At 35.7% G+C, this 16,333-nt stretch overlaps 2 protein-coding genes across 2 annotated transcripts; both read left to right on the top strand.

The window, feature by feature from the left end:
- Positions 1-785: 785 nt before the first annotated feature.
- On the top strand, positions 786-6,534 carry LOC143257237 (uncharacterized). The gene is made up of 7 exons (XM_076515651.1): positions 786-902; positions 1,376-1,530; positions 1,612-1,908; positions 2,833-3,153; positions 3,637-3,957; positions 4,194-4,475; positions 5,019-6,534. The coding sequence occupies exons 4-7, from the start codon at positions 2,851-2,853 to the stop codon at positions 5,682-5,684; spliced, it is 1,572 nt and encodes a 523-aa protein (XP_076371766.1). The 5' UTR covers positions 786-902; positions 1,376-1,530; positions 1,612-1,908; positions 2,833-2,850; the 3' UTR covers positions 5,685-6,534.
- A 2,727-nt stretch (positions 6,535-9,261) lies between these two features.
- LOC143257240 (adult-specific rigid cuticular protein 11.9-like) lies at positions 9,262-11,008 on the top strand. The gene is made up of 3 exons (XM_076515657.1): positions 9,262-9,361; positions 9,750-9,872; positions 10,411-11,008. Exons 1-3 carry the CDS (start codon positions 9,347-9,349, stop codon positions 10,750-10,752), a joined length of 480 nt encoding a protein of 159 aa, XP_076371772.1. The 5' UTR covers positions 9,262-9,346; the 3' UTR covers positions 10,753-11,008.
- Positions 11,009-16,333: the final 5,325 nt, after the last annotated feature.

The raw sequence follows: 16,333 nt of genomic DNA, 5'->3' as shown, positions 1-16,333 counted from the left end.
AATAGAAATGGACAAAATCCACAACAAAAGAGGAAGAATACTGTAAAAAGGAAGTCACTAATACGTAAATATCTAAGTCACTATAAAACCTATGCGTAAATATTAAAGTGACGTTTCTTAACTATACATAGATACTTAAATCACTTTTCTAATTTATACATAGTTAAATTGCTTTTCTGAGTTAAACGTAAATAGCTGAATCACTTGTATAAGTTATGAATTCACATTTAAGTCAGTCTTATAAGTTAATAGTAAACATCTAATTGAATTTTATAAGTTATACGTAAATATATCAGCTACTTTTATAAGTTATAGGGAAATATCTAAGTTATTGTTATAAGTTATAGGTAAATATCTATGCCACTTTAATAAGTTATAGGTAAATCACATTGAGCAATCGAAAGTTCTACGAGCAAACGTTAACTTGTTCACCAATTTCTTGGACGGTTGTCCAGTGTTCTAAACATTCTGATGTAGAATATATTTTCAATATGCGACCAGTTAGTTGATAAAACGAAGGACAAATTGCTGCAAGGCGAACAACAATAATGGGATCTAGAATTTAGAAGAGACGTGAAGACAAACAGATAATTCAAATATTCACCTTAAACTTTATCAATTGTTGAAAAAAATGAACTCTAGAGAAGCAAACGAATAGAAATGTCTTTACAGGTATCACAATACAGATGGAACAAGACGTGCTACATTCAAGGTTTCAAAGAGGGTCGCTCAAACGGAAACTAGATCATCTGTTTAGGCAGAAGACCTTGTCGTCCTTCCGCGTAGCCTAATGATGTTTCCTTGTTCAGGTATATATAAGGGTGTTCAGAGCTCAGAGCAACAGACATCAGCCGTGCAGAGGAGATACACGGATTGAGAATAGCCTTAGCATGGTTCTCAGAGTAGGTTCATCATTTTGATTTGCTTAGAACGTATTTAGTATGAAGAATAATCGGTTGTCTAACTTTATATAGAATTAAGGTTTCTTTGTTATTTTAGGGGAATTTGAATAACGTAATACTCCTACAATAAAAACTTTAAGAAAATAAAGTTTCACTATAAATACATCAAAGAAGGAAGGTGTAGTAACCCCGTAGCTTAGTGTTTAACGTCTAACCCTGAAACAATTTGTTAATTCGATTTCAATCGTGTTTGTAATATTTTATTCATTACCAACCCTATAATACCAAATCTACTAGCCCTACAGTACAGATTGTACCAGCTTTACCCTGACTAGTGTACGATAGATTAGATAGTGAACATTTATAAACGTAGTTCAAAAATCATCTATGAAATTGTCTTATAAGATAAAATTGAACGTCATTTTTATCGTGTTTTTTAAGTGTAATAATAATTTAATAAACTTTCTTTCCAGGTTATTGTGTTTCTTTCTATGGTGGCGCTTGGCGCCAGTTTCGGAACTTATGTAGCCAATCCTCTCTACTATAACTTCTTGCCATACTCTTACCACAGACATTTGGGTGTTCCACTTTCTGCTCCTGCCCCAGAGGCTCCGTAGCTGTTGAAGAGGTAAGAATAAAAACAACACATCTTTACCTTTATGTCTTTTTAAAGCAAACATGTACAAATAACTTTTTTTTTATTCAATAGCCTAGTCCATTTTCCTTTGCATACACTGCTGAGGGGGAAGGTGGGTTCAGTTCCAGGGCAGAATCTGAAGGAACGACTGGAGATGTTAGTGGATCGTACAGTTTCAACATCCCAGACGGACGTCAGCGCCATGTTAGCTACAATGCTGGAACTTCTGGTTTCACAGCAACAGTGAAATCCAACGAACAAGGAATCGTAGCCGGAGAAAATCCTGCAGACGTACAAATCTTAGCTCTGGGACTGGGCGCACCAGCGCCATCTGGACCTGCTGCTCCTGCAGCGCCCTCTCTTGGCTTAGTGAGTATATGCTTGCTTTACAAAATGAATGAGAAATATTGCTTTCTAACTTTTTCATCTCTTCATGCTTTCTAACAAACGAACTGGAGTAGTTACGAACGATAAGATTTGGCTGTTGTTACAAAGTAATAACAAATATAAAAATCTATAAAAGTGTAGACCTATTTGTTTATTCTTTGAAACCACCCAACCGCTCTCTGTCTTGAAGGTAGAATATTTTCACTACAGTTGATAAGCGAAATTTACTCTTAGTTTGTAGATTTAATACATAACTGTATTCATATTTGCTAAATAATATAATATTCTCAGACAACATACAAACTTATAATTTACGTCAGTTGACCATAAGAAAGAATAGATTCACTTTTAATTTACCTCCTTTAGTATTTTCTAAATTTCGTTTACAAAACAAATGTTTAAATTGAATATAAAAGAAAGTTGAATTGTCCTGGTTGTGATCTTTGGGATTTTAGTTAGTTATCACCATTAGATTCCATCAAGGAACATAGGGCCGCAATCGCTTGCGGATTCTTCAACAGGTATTTAAGTGAGTAGGTTGTTAGCCCACTGCACCGAGCCGTCCCTAATTTAGTAGTGTAAGACTAGAGGGAAAGCAGCTAGTCATCACCACCCACCGCCAACTCTTGGGCTTCTCTTTTACCAACGAATAGTGGGATTGACCGTCACATTATACGTCCCTACGGCTAGGAGGGCGAGCATGTTTGGCGCAAAGCGGGCGCGAACCCGCGACTCTCGGAGTACGAGTCGCACGCCTTACGCGCTAGGCCATGCCAGGCCCAAATGTAATGATATTAGTATTACAAAATACAACAGAGATATAACACGATCTTTAGGATATGTGAAACCATTTCTTGAAGTTATTGTGACAAGATTAAATTATTTTTACTTGTATTTACTCTATAGCGTACACCCTTCAACTTCATGTACAATGCTGCTGAAATAGGAGGAGCCAGCTCCAGATCAGAAACTGGAGACATTTCCGGAAACGTGGTGGGTTCATACAGTGTGGAAGACCCTGATGGTCGTCGCAGGAAGGTGGACTACACTGCTGGAACTGGTGGATTCAAAGCAAAAATTCACAGTAACGAACCTGGTGTCAAACCTGGTAGTAACCCTGCTGATGTAGACATTAGTGGTTATGCAGGACTTCCCATGATTCCTGCTGGTGGCCCTGCTGGTGCTCCTGTTGGTGTCCCAGCTGGTGCAGGCATAGGAGGTGGACCAGTAAGTGCACGTTACAAAAATAACTTTTCATCCAGTAAATTATTCGAGGATTTAATATCAAACATTTTGAGCTTTAGTAATAAATGTTTACCATACTAACGATTTGGAATAGTTCGACTGTCTTTCCTCTGAAAACAGTACTTGAATAATGCTGTAATGAAAAAAACTTCGAATGGATGATTGGTATTCAACGGTTTGCTACCACTATTCTTGAAATTCGTTTACATTACACTTTCTTCTGAGGTGTCTGTGTAGATAAAACATTCTTGATTTATATTTGGAATTTTCAAAGGTATATTAGGTAAGATGTTCATTTTCTTTCCAGATGTAATGTAAATAACATGGTCAAGCAGGTGTTTACGTTATACTTGTGTTGTTACTCTGTTTGGGATAAAAATATATTATAAACTGTGTATATTTTATGATATCCTTAGGAGAGGTATGTTCATTGTTTAATAAAGATTATTGATATATTATACACAGGCCCAACCTTTCAACTTCATGTACAATGCTGCTGAAATAGGAGGAGCCAGCTCTAGATCAGAAAGTGGAGACATTTCCGGAAACGTGGTGGGTTCATACAGCGTGGAGGACCCTGATGGTCGTCGCAGGAAGGTGGACTACACTGCTGGAACTGGTGGATTCAAAGCAAAAATTCATAGTAACGAACCTGGTGTCGAACCTGGTAGTAACCCTGCTGATGTAGACATTAGTGGTTATGCAGGACTTCCCATGATTCCTGCTGGTGGCCCTGCTGTTGTTGCCTCTGTTGCCGGTGTCCCTGCTGCTGGTGCTCCTGTAGGGGTTAGTCTATTATTCCTGGTTTATAATATATACTTAGTAAATTAGAAGTTAATTGAGGGTTTCATAACATTTTGAGCACAAATCTGTATCTATTTATGATTAGAAATTAATTTTCGTAGTACATTTGTTTAAGTACCCAGTGCCATTGATAAATGAAACACCATTTGGGAAAAAAAAAAAAAATCCATGTATGACGAAACACGTTGACAATAACTGTTGGTTTTTTTTTTTTTCAGGGCCCTTTTGACTTTATGTACACCGCTCCAGCTGGTGGTGGATCCAGTTCCAGGTCCGAGAGTGGAGAAGGTGGAAGAAAAGTGACTGGTTCCTACAGTGTGGAACACCCAAGTGGACAAAAGAGACTCGTCGACTACTCAGCTGGAGATTTAGGCTTTACTGCAACAATCAAGAGTAACGAACAGGGAGTAAAACCCGGTGATGACCCAGCTAGTGTTTCTATCTTATCCTTACCAGGGGTTTTTGCTGCTCCAGCTGCTGCTCCTGCTCCCGTTGCAGAAGTGAGTGTAAATTCTTGAGGGTTTTTTTATGTTTATATCTATTCAGGATTTAAACTGATGAATTTGAAACTTTTAGTGTAATCCATTTCTTCTTTAGAAACTATAGTTCATATTGAGGTTTTTTTTTCTAAAGTATACAATACTGCTGACGTTACTTTGTTCCATACTTCTTATTGGGCAGGGGAGCAAATTAGAATGTCTTCAGTCTGTTACTGATTGTGAGTTTAGAAGTATAAGTTAGGGTCGCTCGTAAAGAAGCTGTACAAATAAAACATTTAGTTTGTGGTCGTTTGTCATTATAAAATATGTCACTCTAGTCATCACTTTATAGTATGAAATGTTAGGTTTAACTTTAGTATCAAGTTATGCTGTTATGAGAACCACTCCTAACTCTGAGTTTTTATCACTTGTAAGATTTATTTAATAAAAAGCCTTATGTTTCTAACTGTTACAAGTTTCCATTGACTAAATGATTGTATTAAATCTAAAGATGTTTGTTCTAGAAAACAAATAATGTATATTCGTTTCTCTTCCTTTTTACAGCCCAGTCCCTTCTCTTTCATGTACACAGCAGAAGGTGGTGATGGCACCAGCTCTCGTTCTGAAAGTGGAACCGTGGGTGGTGAAATCACTGGTAGCTATTCCTTAACGATCGGAGATGGACGAAAGAGAGTAGTGGACTATTCTGCTGGTCCTGGTGGCTTCAGACCCAAGATCCATTCTAATGAACAAGGGGTTAGTCCGGGCGACAATCCTGCTGATACCACTATAATAGGTTTGCCAGGTGGCGCTCCAGTAGGTCCTGTTGGAGGCTATGCCGTTTCACATGTCCCTGGTGCTGTTGCTGCCCCCGTCCCCGTTGCTGGTCCAGTAGGTACAGTAAGTAGCTATGCCGTTTCACATGCCCCTGGTGCTATCGCTGGCCCAGTTCCTGTCGCTGGTGCAGTAGGTACAGTGAGTAGCTATGCCGTTTCACATGCCTCTGGTGCTATCGCTGGCCCAGTTCCTGTTGCTGGTCCAGTTGGTGCAGTGAGCAGCTATTCTGTTGTACATGCCCCTGGTGCTGTCGCTGCCCCCGTTCTTGCCGATGCCCCTGTGGCTGCGGGTGATTTATCTCCTGGGGCTGTTTCTGCCAGAGTCCTCTTTGAGGCTGCCAAATACGCACCTGTTTCTCTTTCGAAAATAGGCGGTAGTACATGGTCTCGTTAAACCCTTAAAACAGTAAAGAGATCCACATGTGATCCTTTATCTTAAAATTTCTCTTCAACTGGCGCGAATTCGGACTTCCCTTTTAAACGTGGTCTGGAAATTCTGAGTCTAAATGTGTAAAAAGAAAAATATTATTTTAAAATTTAGAGGTTGTGTTACTTCCTGTTAACCCTCCAACAACCCGATATTAGAAACCTATTTAGAGACTTCTATAACTAAAAAATATTCTACAGATAATTTTTTATCGATGGTAATTGGCCTCATTCTAGTTCGGAATTTCTGTCTGGAGAACATTTGTATATAAAATATGTTAATAATGTTCGTGTCGTGTCTGGTTTAGTTAGATTTCTAAACTTGCTGCGTTTTAAGTAAAACGTGAGACTTATTGTAGGACGTCAGCATCTTGCTATAGATGGTCAGCTATGAAGGTTATGTCTGAACTGAGAGCTTTTTTAATTGCTCTGAGCCAGACGGTATGTTACAGCTTGCATGTGTTTTAATGTTGTCCATGTGAATGTGAACCGCTGTTACATGGAATTAACTAAATGTTAGTGGTTTATGGTTATTGAAAACTGCTCATATCGCACATATTGATTTGTAGAAATAATTATCGAACTTCGGAAAACTCGTAATGGTTTCGTGTAAACCTCGCTCGCTGTAATCCCTCCTTGCAACCAGCCTGGCTCTAGGTAATGATTAGGCTTAGGTTTCACAGACAAGTGTTTGTTCTTGTTTTGTTGAAGAATTATTAATTCCGTGAATTTTGTATTGTTGTGTCATGATGTGTGTATATATATATATATATAGCTTTATGAATAAAGTAGATGTAGCAACTGCAATTGAAATAATGTTTTTGTCTGGAAGTTTTTGTCGATTTGGCGGAACTTAATAGTTTATTAAAACACTTGAGTAATTTTAAAACTTTACGTGTGATAAACTGCAGAAAAAGACAACAATCACAACATAAAGCTTCTATTAATCATTCATATTTGATATCTTAATTTGAAAGATATATATTCTCAAAAGAGTTGAGAAAATGTTTTCAAAAGGAGCTTCGTTTACACTTTCTGTTCACGATTTTACTTTATGACGTTTCTGTTGTTTCAAAGTAAATTGTTTGCGTAAAACTAAATATTACTGGTGAGTTAGAGAGGAGTATCATTCTGTGTGAAAGTAGAATTTCTTCACCTAAAAACTTCACCTTCCACAAGTGACAAGATATAAATAAATTATCAAAGATGAATCATTTTGAGAGATGACTTCTGAATGTGTGGAAATCGCGTAATATTAGAAAGTAGAATCAAATCACAATGAAATGAAAAATTTTAAATATGTCTTTCGAATATGTGAAAATCACATACATTTAGAAAATACAATTAAATTACTTTAAAGGAGGAAAAATTGATTGCGGTTTTAACATAAAAATATTAAGTAATAAAGAATATATAATATTATTGAAAATCATCAAATATAATTACTGAATATGAAGTATTATTCTCGGCTGGGTAATTATCAATATGCTCACCTTCTTCGGTCATCGTCAGGTTCACAAAGAAAGAAATAGGTAACTCACCGATAGGTTTACCACATGTTTGAAGGGGTGTAATTGAGTGTAGGAATGTAGAGGGCGTGTTAAGATGTTTGATTATATTTATTAATATAGGTATAAAGGTGTTACTACAGTGACAAACACCACACCAACATTATTTATAAAATACAATGTGATAATTGCCACGACTTCTATGTTGGAGAAACAAGTAGAAAAATGTAAACACAAAAAGTCACCTTTACACGTTTCCGAACACTGCAAATCAAATAAACACAACATAACCGTAGAAAACACCCAAACACTAAATAAAGAAACATAAACAAACGCAAAATTAAAGTAGCCTTACTTGTACAACAACTCAAGCCCAAGTTAAACCAATACAAAGGAACACATTTATACCTATATTAATAAATATAATCAAACATCTAAGCACGCTCTATATTCCTATACTCAGTTACACAACCCCCTTCAAACATGTGGTCAGCTATCGGTCAGTAACCCTATCTTTCTTTGTGAACCTGACGATGACCGAAGAAGGTCGAAACGTTGTTCGCTCCTCTACATAAAAAATTTTTCTCAACTCAAACCAAACGTTTTTACATAAATATGATTACAATAGATATTTTAATAATACAGTTAGGTAATGAGAAACCCGTTATACTGATTAAAAATGTAATATAATAAAGATACCATTTACTGAGGAGTCTTTTAAACTGATTAAAACAGGGAATATATTAAAACGGTTAGGTACCGAAAGCATGTTACACTCATTAAAATAGGTAATATAATAAAACGGTTAGGTAATGAAAGCATGTTATACTAATTAAAGTAGGTAAGATAATAAATCCTTTAGGTTCTGAGAAGATTCTTAAACCAATTAAACATGTGATATAGTGAAACCGCTGAGTACTAAAAATTCTGTTGGGTACTGAAAGCTTGTTACACTAATTAAAATAGATAATATGATAAAACCACTATGCCCGTTACGCTGATTACAATAGATTTTATAATAAAACCATTATGTACTGAGATGCTTATCATACTAATAAAAAATGTAATATGATAAAACCACCAGGTAATGAAAAGCCTTTTACACTGATTAAAACAGATAATATAATAAAACAACTAGGTAATGTGAGGCTCGATACACTGATTAAAACAGGTAATATAGTAAAACCCCTTGATACAAAGAAGCCCTTTCCATTATCTAAAATATATAATATAGTGAAGTTATTAGGTACTGAGAAGCCCAATACACTGTTTAAAATATACAATATAATAAAACCACCTGGTACTGAAAACCCTGGTTAGAGTAGGTAATATAATTGAAATGTTTTCTTGGGTGTTATAAACAGCTGATTGTGCTAATGTGGATATAATTACATAGCATATTAAAGGATAGTTTTTTATTTCAATATTTTCATGTGAATAATTATCACCGTAAAACACGAAAACATAAATGTTTGTAACATTTTTCTGAAGAGTTTAAAAACGAAAATGTTTTCACATCAGAGAGAAAGTAAACTACTGTTAACCCTAATGTTTATCAGACTCTTTGGAACTGGCAAGATTTTATACGTGAAATTATATCATCGTTAAAGGTGCGATGTAAGAATAAGACAGATACATGAGATTAATAAACCACAGCAAAGACCTGTTCTAGTGTGTCCTTTGTTAAGCGTGTATGTAATATGGTGTTATATTTATGAGTGGGTGCGGTACTTAGATTATTCAGATCATGGTCAAACAAGTAAGAAAAATAAATAAAATTTCCTTAAGATGAGAAATGAGAGAAGTATTTGAGAGGGCGTTGTTATCGAGTAGTGATAAACAGTTTTACAATATCGTCTGGCGAAATATCATCCACGGAAAAGTATCAGAGCTGTCTTTTTTGTTGTTGTTTTTACCCAATAAATGTTAACTCTACTGTAACTTCCGAAGGACTTTCCTTTCGGTAAGCCTAATTTAAAAAATTGAAATAAATAAAATTATCTGGTTGTATCCTTGGTATGTGTTGTATAAAAGGGTAGCGGGATGTATATTAAGTCAGAACTTGAAGAAACTGAGATCTGAACTTCATTCGACTGACAACTTTAAAGAATCTTCGGTCAAAATGAGTTTCTCTGTGGTAAGATACGTAGTTGAGCGTAGAAAACATTAATATTGAATTAAGATTGTTTGAATGTTGCTTTTCACATCCAAAGTCAGAGATTTTGTTTAATTTCAATATCTGTGTGTTATGTTCTAGTTCACTTCTTCTTGTTTATAAATCAAGAAAAAACTGCTTCAAATGAATTAAAAAAATATTATATATTTAAAAACGGCTGGTATGTGTAGAGAAAGCATTAGTAGAGGAGCGTTCATAAACGATGACCGAAGAAGGTCGAAACGTTGTTCGCTCCTCTACTAATGCTTTCTCTACACATACCAGCCGTTTTTAAATGTATACTTTTTCTCTATAAGTGGGTTTTCTCGTCATCACGGATTAAAAGAAATATTTGTTTTATTTACACCAGATGGCACTGGTGTTGAGTCTCGTACTTGGAACAAACGCCGGCTCTTTACCACACTACGGAGAAGCTCTCTACGCTGTGACGTTGGTTAGGCCTAATGTATTAGTTTCAGAATTACCGTCTGCTGTAAGTTTGTTTTGTTTTAGTAGTTTAAAATTCATTTGGAATCAGAATGTATATAAACGATTGAGTAAAAAAGCAAATGCAGATGTACTTTAATAATGTATCTTCAAACACGTCATCTGGCGGAAAGCTTGTTTGTTTGTTTTTTAGAATTTCGCACAAAGCTACACGAGGGCTATCTGTGCTAGCCGTCCCTAATTTAGCAGTGTAAGACTAGAGGGAAAGAAGCTAGTCACCACCACCAAGAGTTGGCCCGCGTCGTGCCAAACATGCTCGCCCTCCCAGCCGTGGGGGCGTTATAATTAATCCCAGGGTCGCGAGTTCGCGCCCGCGTCGCGCCAAACATGCTCGCCCTCCCAGCCGTGGGGGCGAACCCGCGACCTTGGGATTTCGAGTCGCACGCCTTACCTTACGTGCTTGGCCACGCCAGGCCGGCGGAAAGCGTGTGTATCTGTGTAAATATGCTATTGAGTAGTTTAACCAATGAGAGCCTATATAACGAGACGTGACGCTCCAACCAAATGTTTTGTGACTTTTCCAGGCTACCCCTTACTCCTTCTCCTACGCTGCTGATGCTACGGGTGGATCCAGCTCCCGTTCCGAGAGCGGAGATGGATCCGGTGCCGTTAAAGGATCATACAGTATAACAGGCGCAGATGGACAACGACGTATCGTTCAGTATACAGCTGATGCATCTGGGTTTAAACCTCACATCTCAACTAACGAAGCCGGTACTGACCCCATCAAGAGCCCAGCCGACACTACTATCGCCTCACTTCCTGCTCCAGCGGTCCCGTCTTTTGTTAAGTTATTCAGACCTTTCCCTCTCTCTTATCACCATCTTTTACCACAGGGTTACCATGGCTACCACTATTCCTGGTAATACACCGATACTCCTAACCCTAAACCGACTGATGACTTATAGTTTTTAAGCTACATTCAGAGGTGATAATTACTCTAATTCTATAATGTTACTTGTATTTACTACTGGAACTAGTGTACAAATGAAGATTCTATAGTTTTATCTGAAATGTCTAGTTTTCTGCTGCAAATATTTGTTTATCGACTTTGATAACACGGTATTGAAAATGACTGTTTAAAACATTCTGCTTTCAAATAAAGGCATGTTATAATAATTCTTTTGTAGCACTCTGAATATATTATAGTATTATCTGAATTGTAAATTCAAAACGTTTAACATTATGATAAAAGTACGAATATGTTACTTTGATAATCAAGCAGTTGGAGTTTCTGAGAAACAAACTACAGAACAAGTCGTTTGGACCGAAGTTGAACGTCTGTATAGTTTAATTTGAAACTCAGCTTATAGCTTATCAGTAAATTGGCAAGTTCATTTGAAATTTAATAAGTCATTATCGACATGTTAAAAACGAACAGGACTTTACTGTACGTTACTACGTTCTATCAAACTTACTGCCATCTAGTGTACAATTGATGTAACTAGTAAAAACACTGCAAATAAAGTTTTTTTCCTTCTGTAGGGCAGCAGTACATTCTCGTAATTATAACGCTAAGAGTCGATGTATGATTGGCTGCAGTAGACGCAGCAGGTAACTCAATGAGGCTTTACTCTAGTACAAATAAGAACACCATGGCTTAAAACAGTTTGTTTGTTTTTTGAATTTCGCACAAAGCTACTCGAGGGCTATCTGTGCTAGCCGTCCCTAATTTAGCAGTGTAAGACTAGGGGAAGGCAGCTAGTCATCACAACCCACCGCAAACTATTGGGCTACTCTTTTACCAACGAATAGTGAGAGTGACCTTAACATTATAACGCCCTCACGGCTGAAAGGGCGAGCATGTTTGGCGCGACGGGAATGGGAATCCGCGACCCTCAGATTACGAGTCGCACGCCTTAACACGCTTGGCCATGCCGGGCCGGTTAAAATAGAAAATATGATGAAACTTCACTGAATCATCGGATGGTTGTTAACTTAATCTCTAAATCAATGAATAATGGTTATTTAGATATGTTGAAGAATAGCGAGAAACGAGGTGATTTTAATTTAAAATATCTGAGAAATAAATCTACATTCCAGATGGCGTCTTTATAGAGAAAAATGTTAGTTACAAAGTTACGGATACCTTTTTATAAACCAAAGATTTATTCAACAGGTTATGAACTTTATGAATTTAATCAAAATAATAAATAACTAAGTAAATTTGTTCTTGTTTCGCCTATCAAATCAACTCACATTTATTTTATATAATATTATTAATTTTAAATCTAAATATATGTTAGTCTATACAGTAATTTGTTCTAACGTTGATAGGTTAGGAAATAAGTTATAAAGTGGTAAATTTCCGGAGTATCTTGTAAAGTACTCTTGTATTATACGATACATTGGGTTCACTTTAAGTGGACAGAGGAACAAACGAGACTAACCACTTGAATTAAAACATATTTCGAAGACCTAACTCTTGGTGAATGTACTAATATGTTTTTAGTTCCCTATTCTTTAAGGTTTTAACTTTTTCCTTAGAATTATTTGAGTTACGTGTGTATATAAATAGTTCCTAATATCTTTTAACATCTGTAAAACTTAAATAAATTTAATAAACGTTTTCCCTTTAAGAATTACTTTGTAACAGACAGCAACATTCTCTCCCCAACGTTGAGTGAACATTAAGACAATAATATTTTTAGCTATTTTTCATAAAACTTAAGACCTTACTCCATCACTTGTTGTAACATTACTCACAAATATTTTCCCAATGATTGATATTGCAATAGTAAGGTACAACTTTCAATTTTTTTTACAATTAATTATACAAGCATAAGCCAACTGTACAAATAACCAAAGAGTTCCATGTGGTTTGTTTGTTTGAAATTAAGCACAAAGCTTCACAATGGCTCATCTGTGCTCTGCCCATCACGGGTGTCGAAACTCGGTTTGTAACAGTGTTAGTTCGCAGACTGTGTCATTGGGGGTACTTTCACGTGAGTCATAATGTAGTAATTCAAAATAACAAATAATTAACGCACTGATTTGAAGATAAATATGATTTTGAAGATATATAATGTTGTAAATTATTAGATCAAACCTAAAGTTTAAAAAAGTCTTTCTTTCCATAAGTGCTCGTATCAAAAAGCCTTACTTATAAAATATCCATATGTTTCTTACAATAAACCAAGTGCACAAAAATGTCAGTTTTCGTACAGAAAACATTTGAAATCTAATTTCTAAGATTCTTTGATATTTTCTCTTTACGTAAGCCTTATTCTCTTAATTTGTTTCTCAATTTGTTATACATGTGAATATCTTTCAGTGTAGTATATTTATATATAGTGACAGGTTGTTCCTCGAAAATATGTTGTATTCTAAAGTCCATTAAACAGAACTGAACGGAAGTCAAATATAGACCTTTCGTAAAAGTATTGGTACTTCACCAGCAGGTGACGCTGTAACACCAAGAAAACAGCGTTTGGATTATCACGTGCTACAGTTTCCAAAGAATTCTGCGTGTGGAAATTTACGAGAAAACGACGTGAAGGAAGAACAGTATTAGTGATCTATAGAGGAATGGAGACGGGTTATGTGATCGGATTCGTCGAGCTTGTCTCGTTATTTCTGAAACTGGGTCGTGTGAAGGTTAAAAACCTGTTGCGTACTGGTTTGAAGTTGCTGATGATAACGTGATCCCCTCACGTCCCCTTCTTTGTAAATAACCAGATACCTCACAATTGAGGTCACAGTCTAGTGTATCTAGTGTGCACCATCTGGTATAGATACCATTCCGTTATACTTTTTATATCCTAAATATCCGGGTAGTGAGTGATCCAGGTAAGGTTCTGACATGAATTTGTTATACTTGAGAATAAATAAATTATCCCTAATTAAAATAAAGAAAATGTTTCACAAAACTGTGAGAATGTTTTCGTAATTATGGCTACTAATAAATAGAAACAATTGTTAAAGGTAATATGATATAAAATAATAAGGTATATCACTTAATAAGGACACTTGAAGTAAACAGATCAACCTTATGTCGTAATAAAATCCTCAAAATGAAGTTCTTATATATATATATATATATATATATATACAGCAATATAATTGTGTTTAAGCCCCAAAAAGTTTCCGTGAGAGACCTTGTCAGAAAGAAAGCTGACAGATGCAGCATCCACTTGAGAAGTTTGTTAAAGACGACACCAAGATATGTCACCCTGGAGTAAAACTAGGATGGGTGTTTTGGTCCATTGAGTATGAGAGGATGAAATGTCGCCAAAGCCACTAAAACAAAAGTGAATTGATTGCAGAACTTTTTAGAGGTTGGACATAGCCGGACAGAGGGCAACCACAGCAATATCATCAACATACTGATAAAACTGAATATAAATCAAAACCATCTGATGTTACCTCATTCTAGCCCAACATTAATGGGCCATTAGAGGATTATATCTTCTCCACATAAAACTTTACGACTAGGCATATATAGTGGTGGAGTGTATATTATATGAATGGTATTTATATATGCCTTCTACTCATATACTAACCCGATATTTATAAAAGAAATGTAAAGATATGCATATATGGTAGCACTAATTAACTCTTGTGTGTTCTTTAGCTAGGTAAGTCGTTAAACTATTTAGCTAGGTAAGTCGTTCAACTATTTAGCTAGGTAAGTTGTTCGACTATTTAGTCAGGTAAGTCGTTCAACTATTTAGCTAGGTAAGTCGTTCGACTATTTAGTCAGGTAAGTCGTTCAACTATTTAGCTAGGTAAGTCGTTCAACTATTTAGCTAGGTAAGTCGTTCAACTACTTAGTTAGGTAAGTCGTTCAACTATTTAGCTAGGTAAGTCGTTGAGCTATTTAGCTAGGTAAGTCGTTCAACTATTTAGCTAGGTAAGTTGTTCAACTATTTAGCTTGGTAAGTCGTTCAACTATTTAGCTAGGTAAGTCGTTGAACAATTTAGCTATTTAGCTAGGTAAGTCGTTCAACTACTTAGGTAAGTTGTTCAACAATCTCAGAAATAAATACAAAGCCTAGTCTGTCGTTGAATACATCTTACTTAGATGTTATCTTAAAGTTTCTGTACTTGTGTTAAATTTCATTTTATGTACAATTTGATTTTGTGAAGGTTTTAAAATGAGTTCGTGTTTTACACACAGCTATTGTTAGAGGTCAAGACATTGGCCAGTTTGTTGTTGTTTTGTTGTTTGGAATTAAGCACAAAGCTAAACAATGGGCTATCTGTGCTCTGTTCACCACGGGTATCGAAACCCGGTTTTTAGCCACTGAGGCACTGAGAGGCTGGCCAGTTTGAGAAACCAAGAATCGTGCTTCCTTAACATCGACTGCGCAAACTTTGAATGATAAAGAAAACGTACAATTTAAAATATTTATTAGTTTTTATTAATAAAGATAAAAGTGAGACATTCAAATCAACAGTCACTAAGTAGTGTGACAGCAGATATCAAAACTTATATCTAGAAAATCTCCACGACCTAAAGATACCCTTGAATATAACTACTACTGAAGGACCGAACAATAAAATACATAAGGAATGCTAAGTAAATACGTCATTTATGGAAGCTATTGTACCTATCACGTGATAGTTACCCCTAAGCATGCAATTTGGATGTATTGTAATTTTGTCCTGTATACTTATTATTATATATATTAAAATGGTGAACGCTCTCCTATGGGTAGGCCAATGTGCACATGTAATGACGTTTAACATAATTACATTAAGCATTTAATTGAATAGTATGTTATCAATTTGAACGACTAAACTTTAAATCCCTATCTAATACAACATTAGGAACCATATTCACAAGACCAGCTTTAAAGTAACTTGTTACATATACTATTGAAAGCTCCATTTTTTAAAATGGAATCATACCTTTGTAAATTGGTTTGTTTTGTTTTGAAATTTTCACAAAACTACACGAGAACCATCTGTGCTAACCGTCCCTACTTTAGTATTGAAAGCCATCTCTTGGACTACTCTTTTACCAATGAATAGTGGGTTTGACCGTTACATTATATTGACTCCACAGCTGAAAGGGCAGGCATGTTTGGTGAGACGAGGTTTCTAACCCTCAGGCTTCAGACTGCGAGTCGAGTACTCTAACCATCTGGCTCTGTCAGGCATTTTTTATAAAGGAATATAAATTATTTTAAATAATATATACATCGTCATGAAATGGTAGGCTGCAATGTTTCTATCATTTTTGAATAAAAGTTGTTAACTTAAAAAGGATTACCAACTATCTTTTCATTTATTAAAAAGTTCTCTTGTTTCAATTATGTACTGTTTAATGAAAGCAAATATGGCCGTGAATTTAGGGTAAACATTTAACATTATTTAAAATAAATACAAAAAGATTCTTCTCAGACTAATGACATTTATATATTTACTATATAGCTCAGTTATGCATTTCACAGAATATAGAATAATTTTAAAAGAATAAAAATCGCAGGTGTTGTGCTACTT

Source organism: Tachypleus tridentatus, chromosome 7, assembly GCF_004210375.1.
Source record: "Tachypleus tridentatus isolate NWPU-2018 chromosome 7, ASM421037v1, whole genome shotgun sequence".
Classification (NCBI taxonomy): domain Eukaryota; kingdom Metazoa; phylum Arthropoda; class Merostomata; order Xiphosura; family Limulidae; genus Tachypleus; species Tachypleus tridentatus.
The sequence above is the reverse complement of the archived record's forward strand: the minus strand, read 5'-3'. Positions and strand labels throughout refer to the sequence as shown.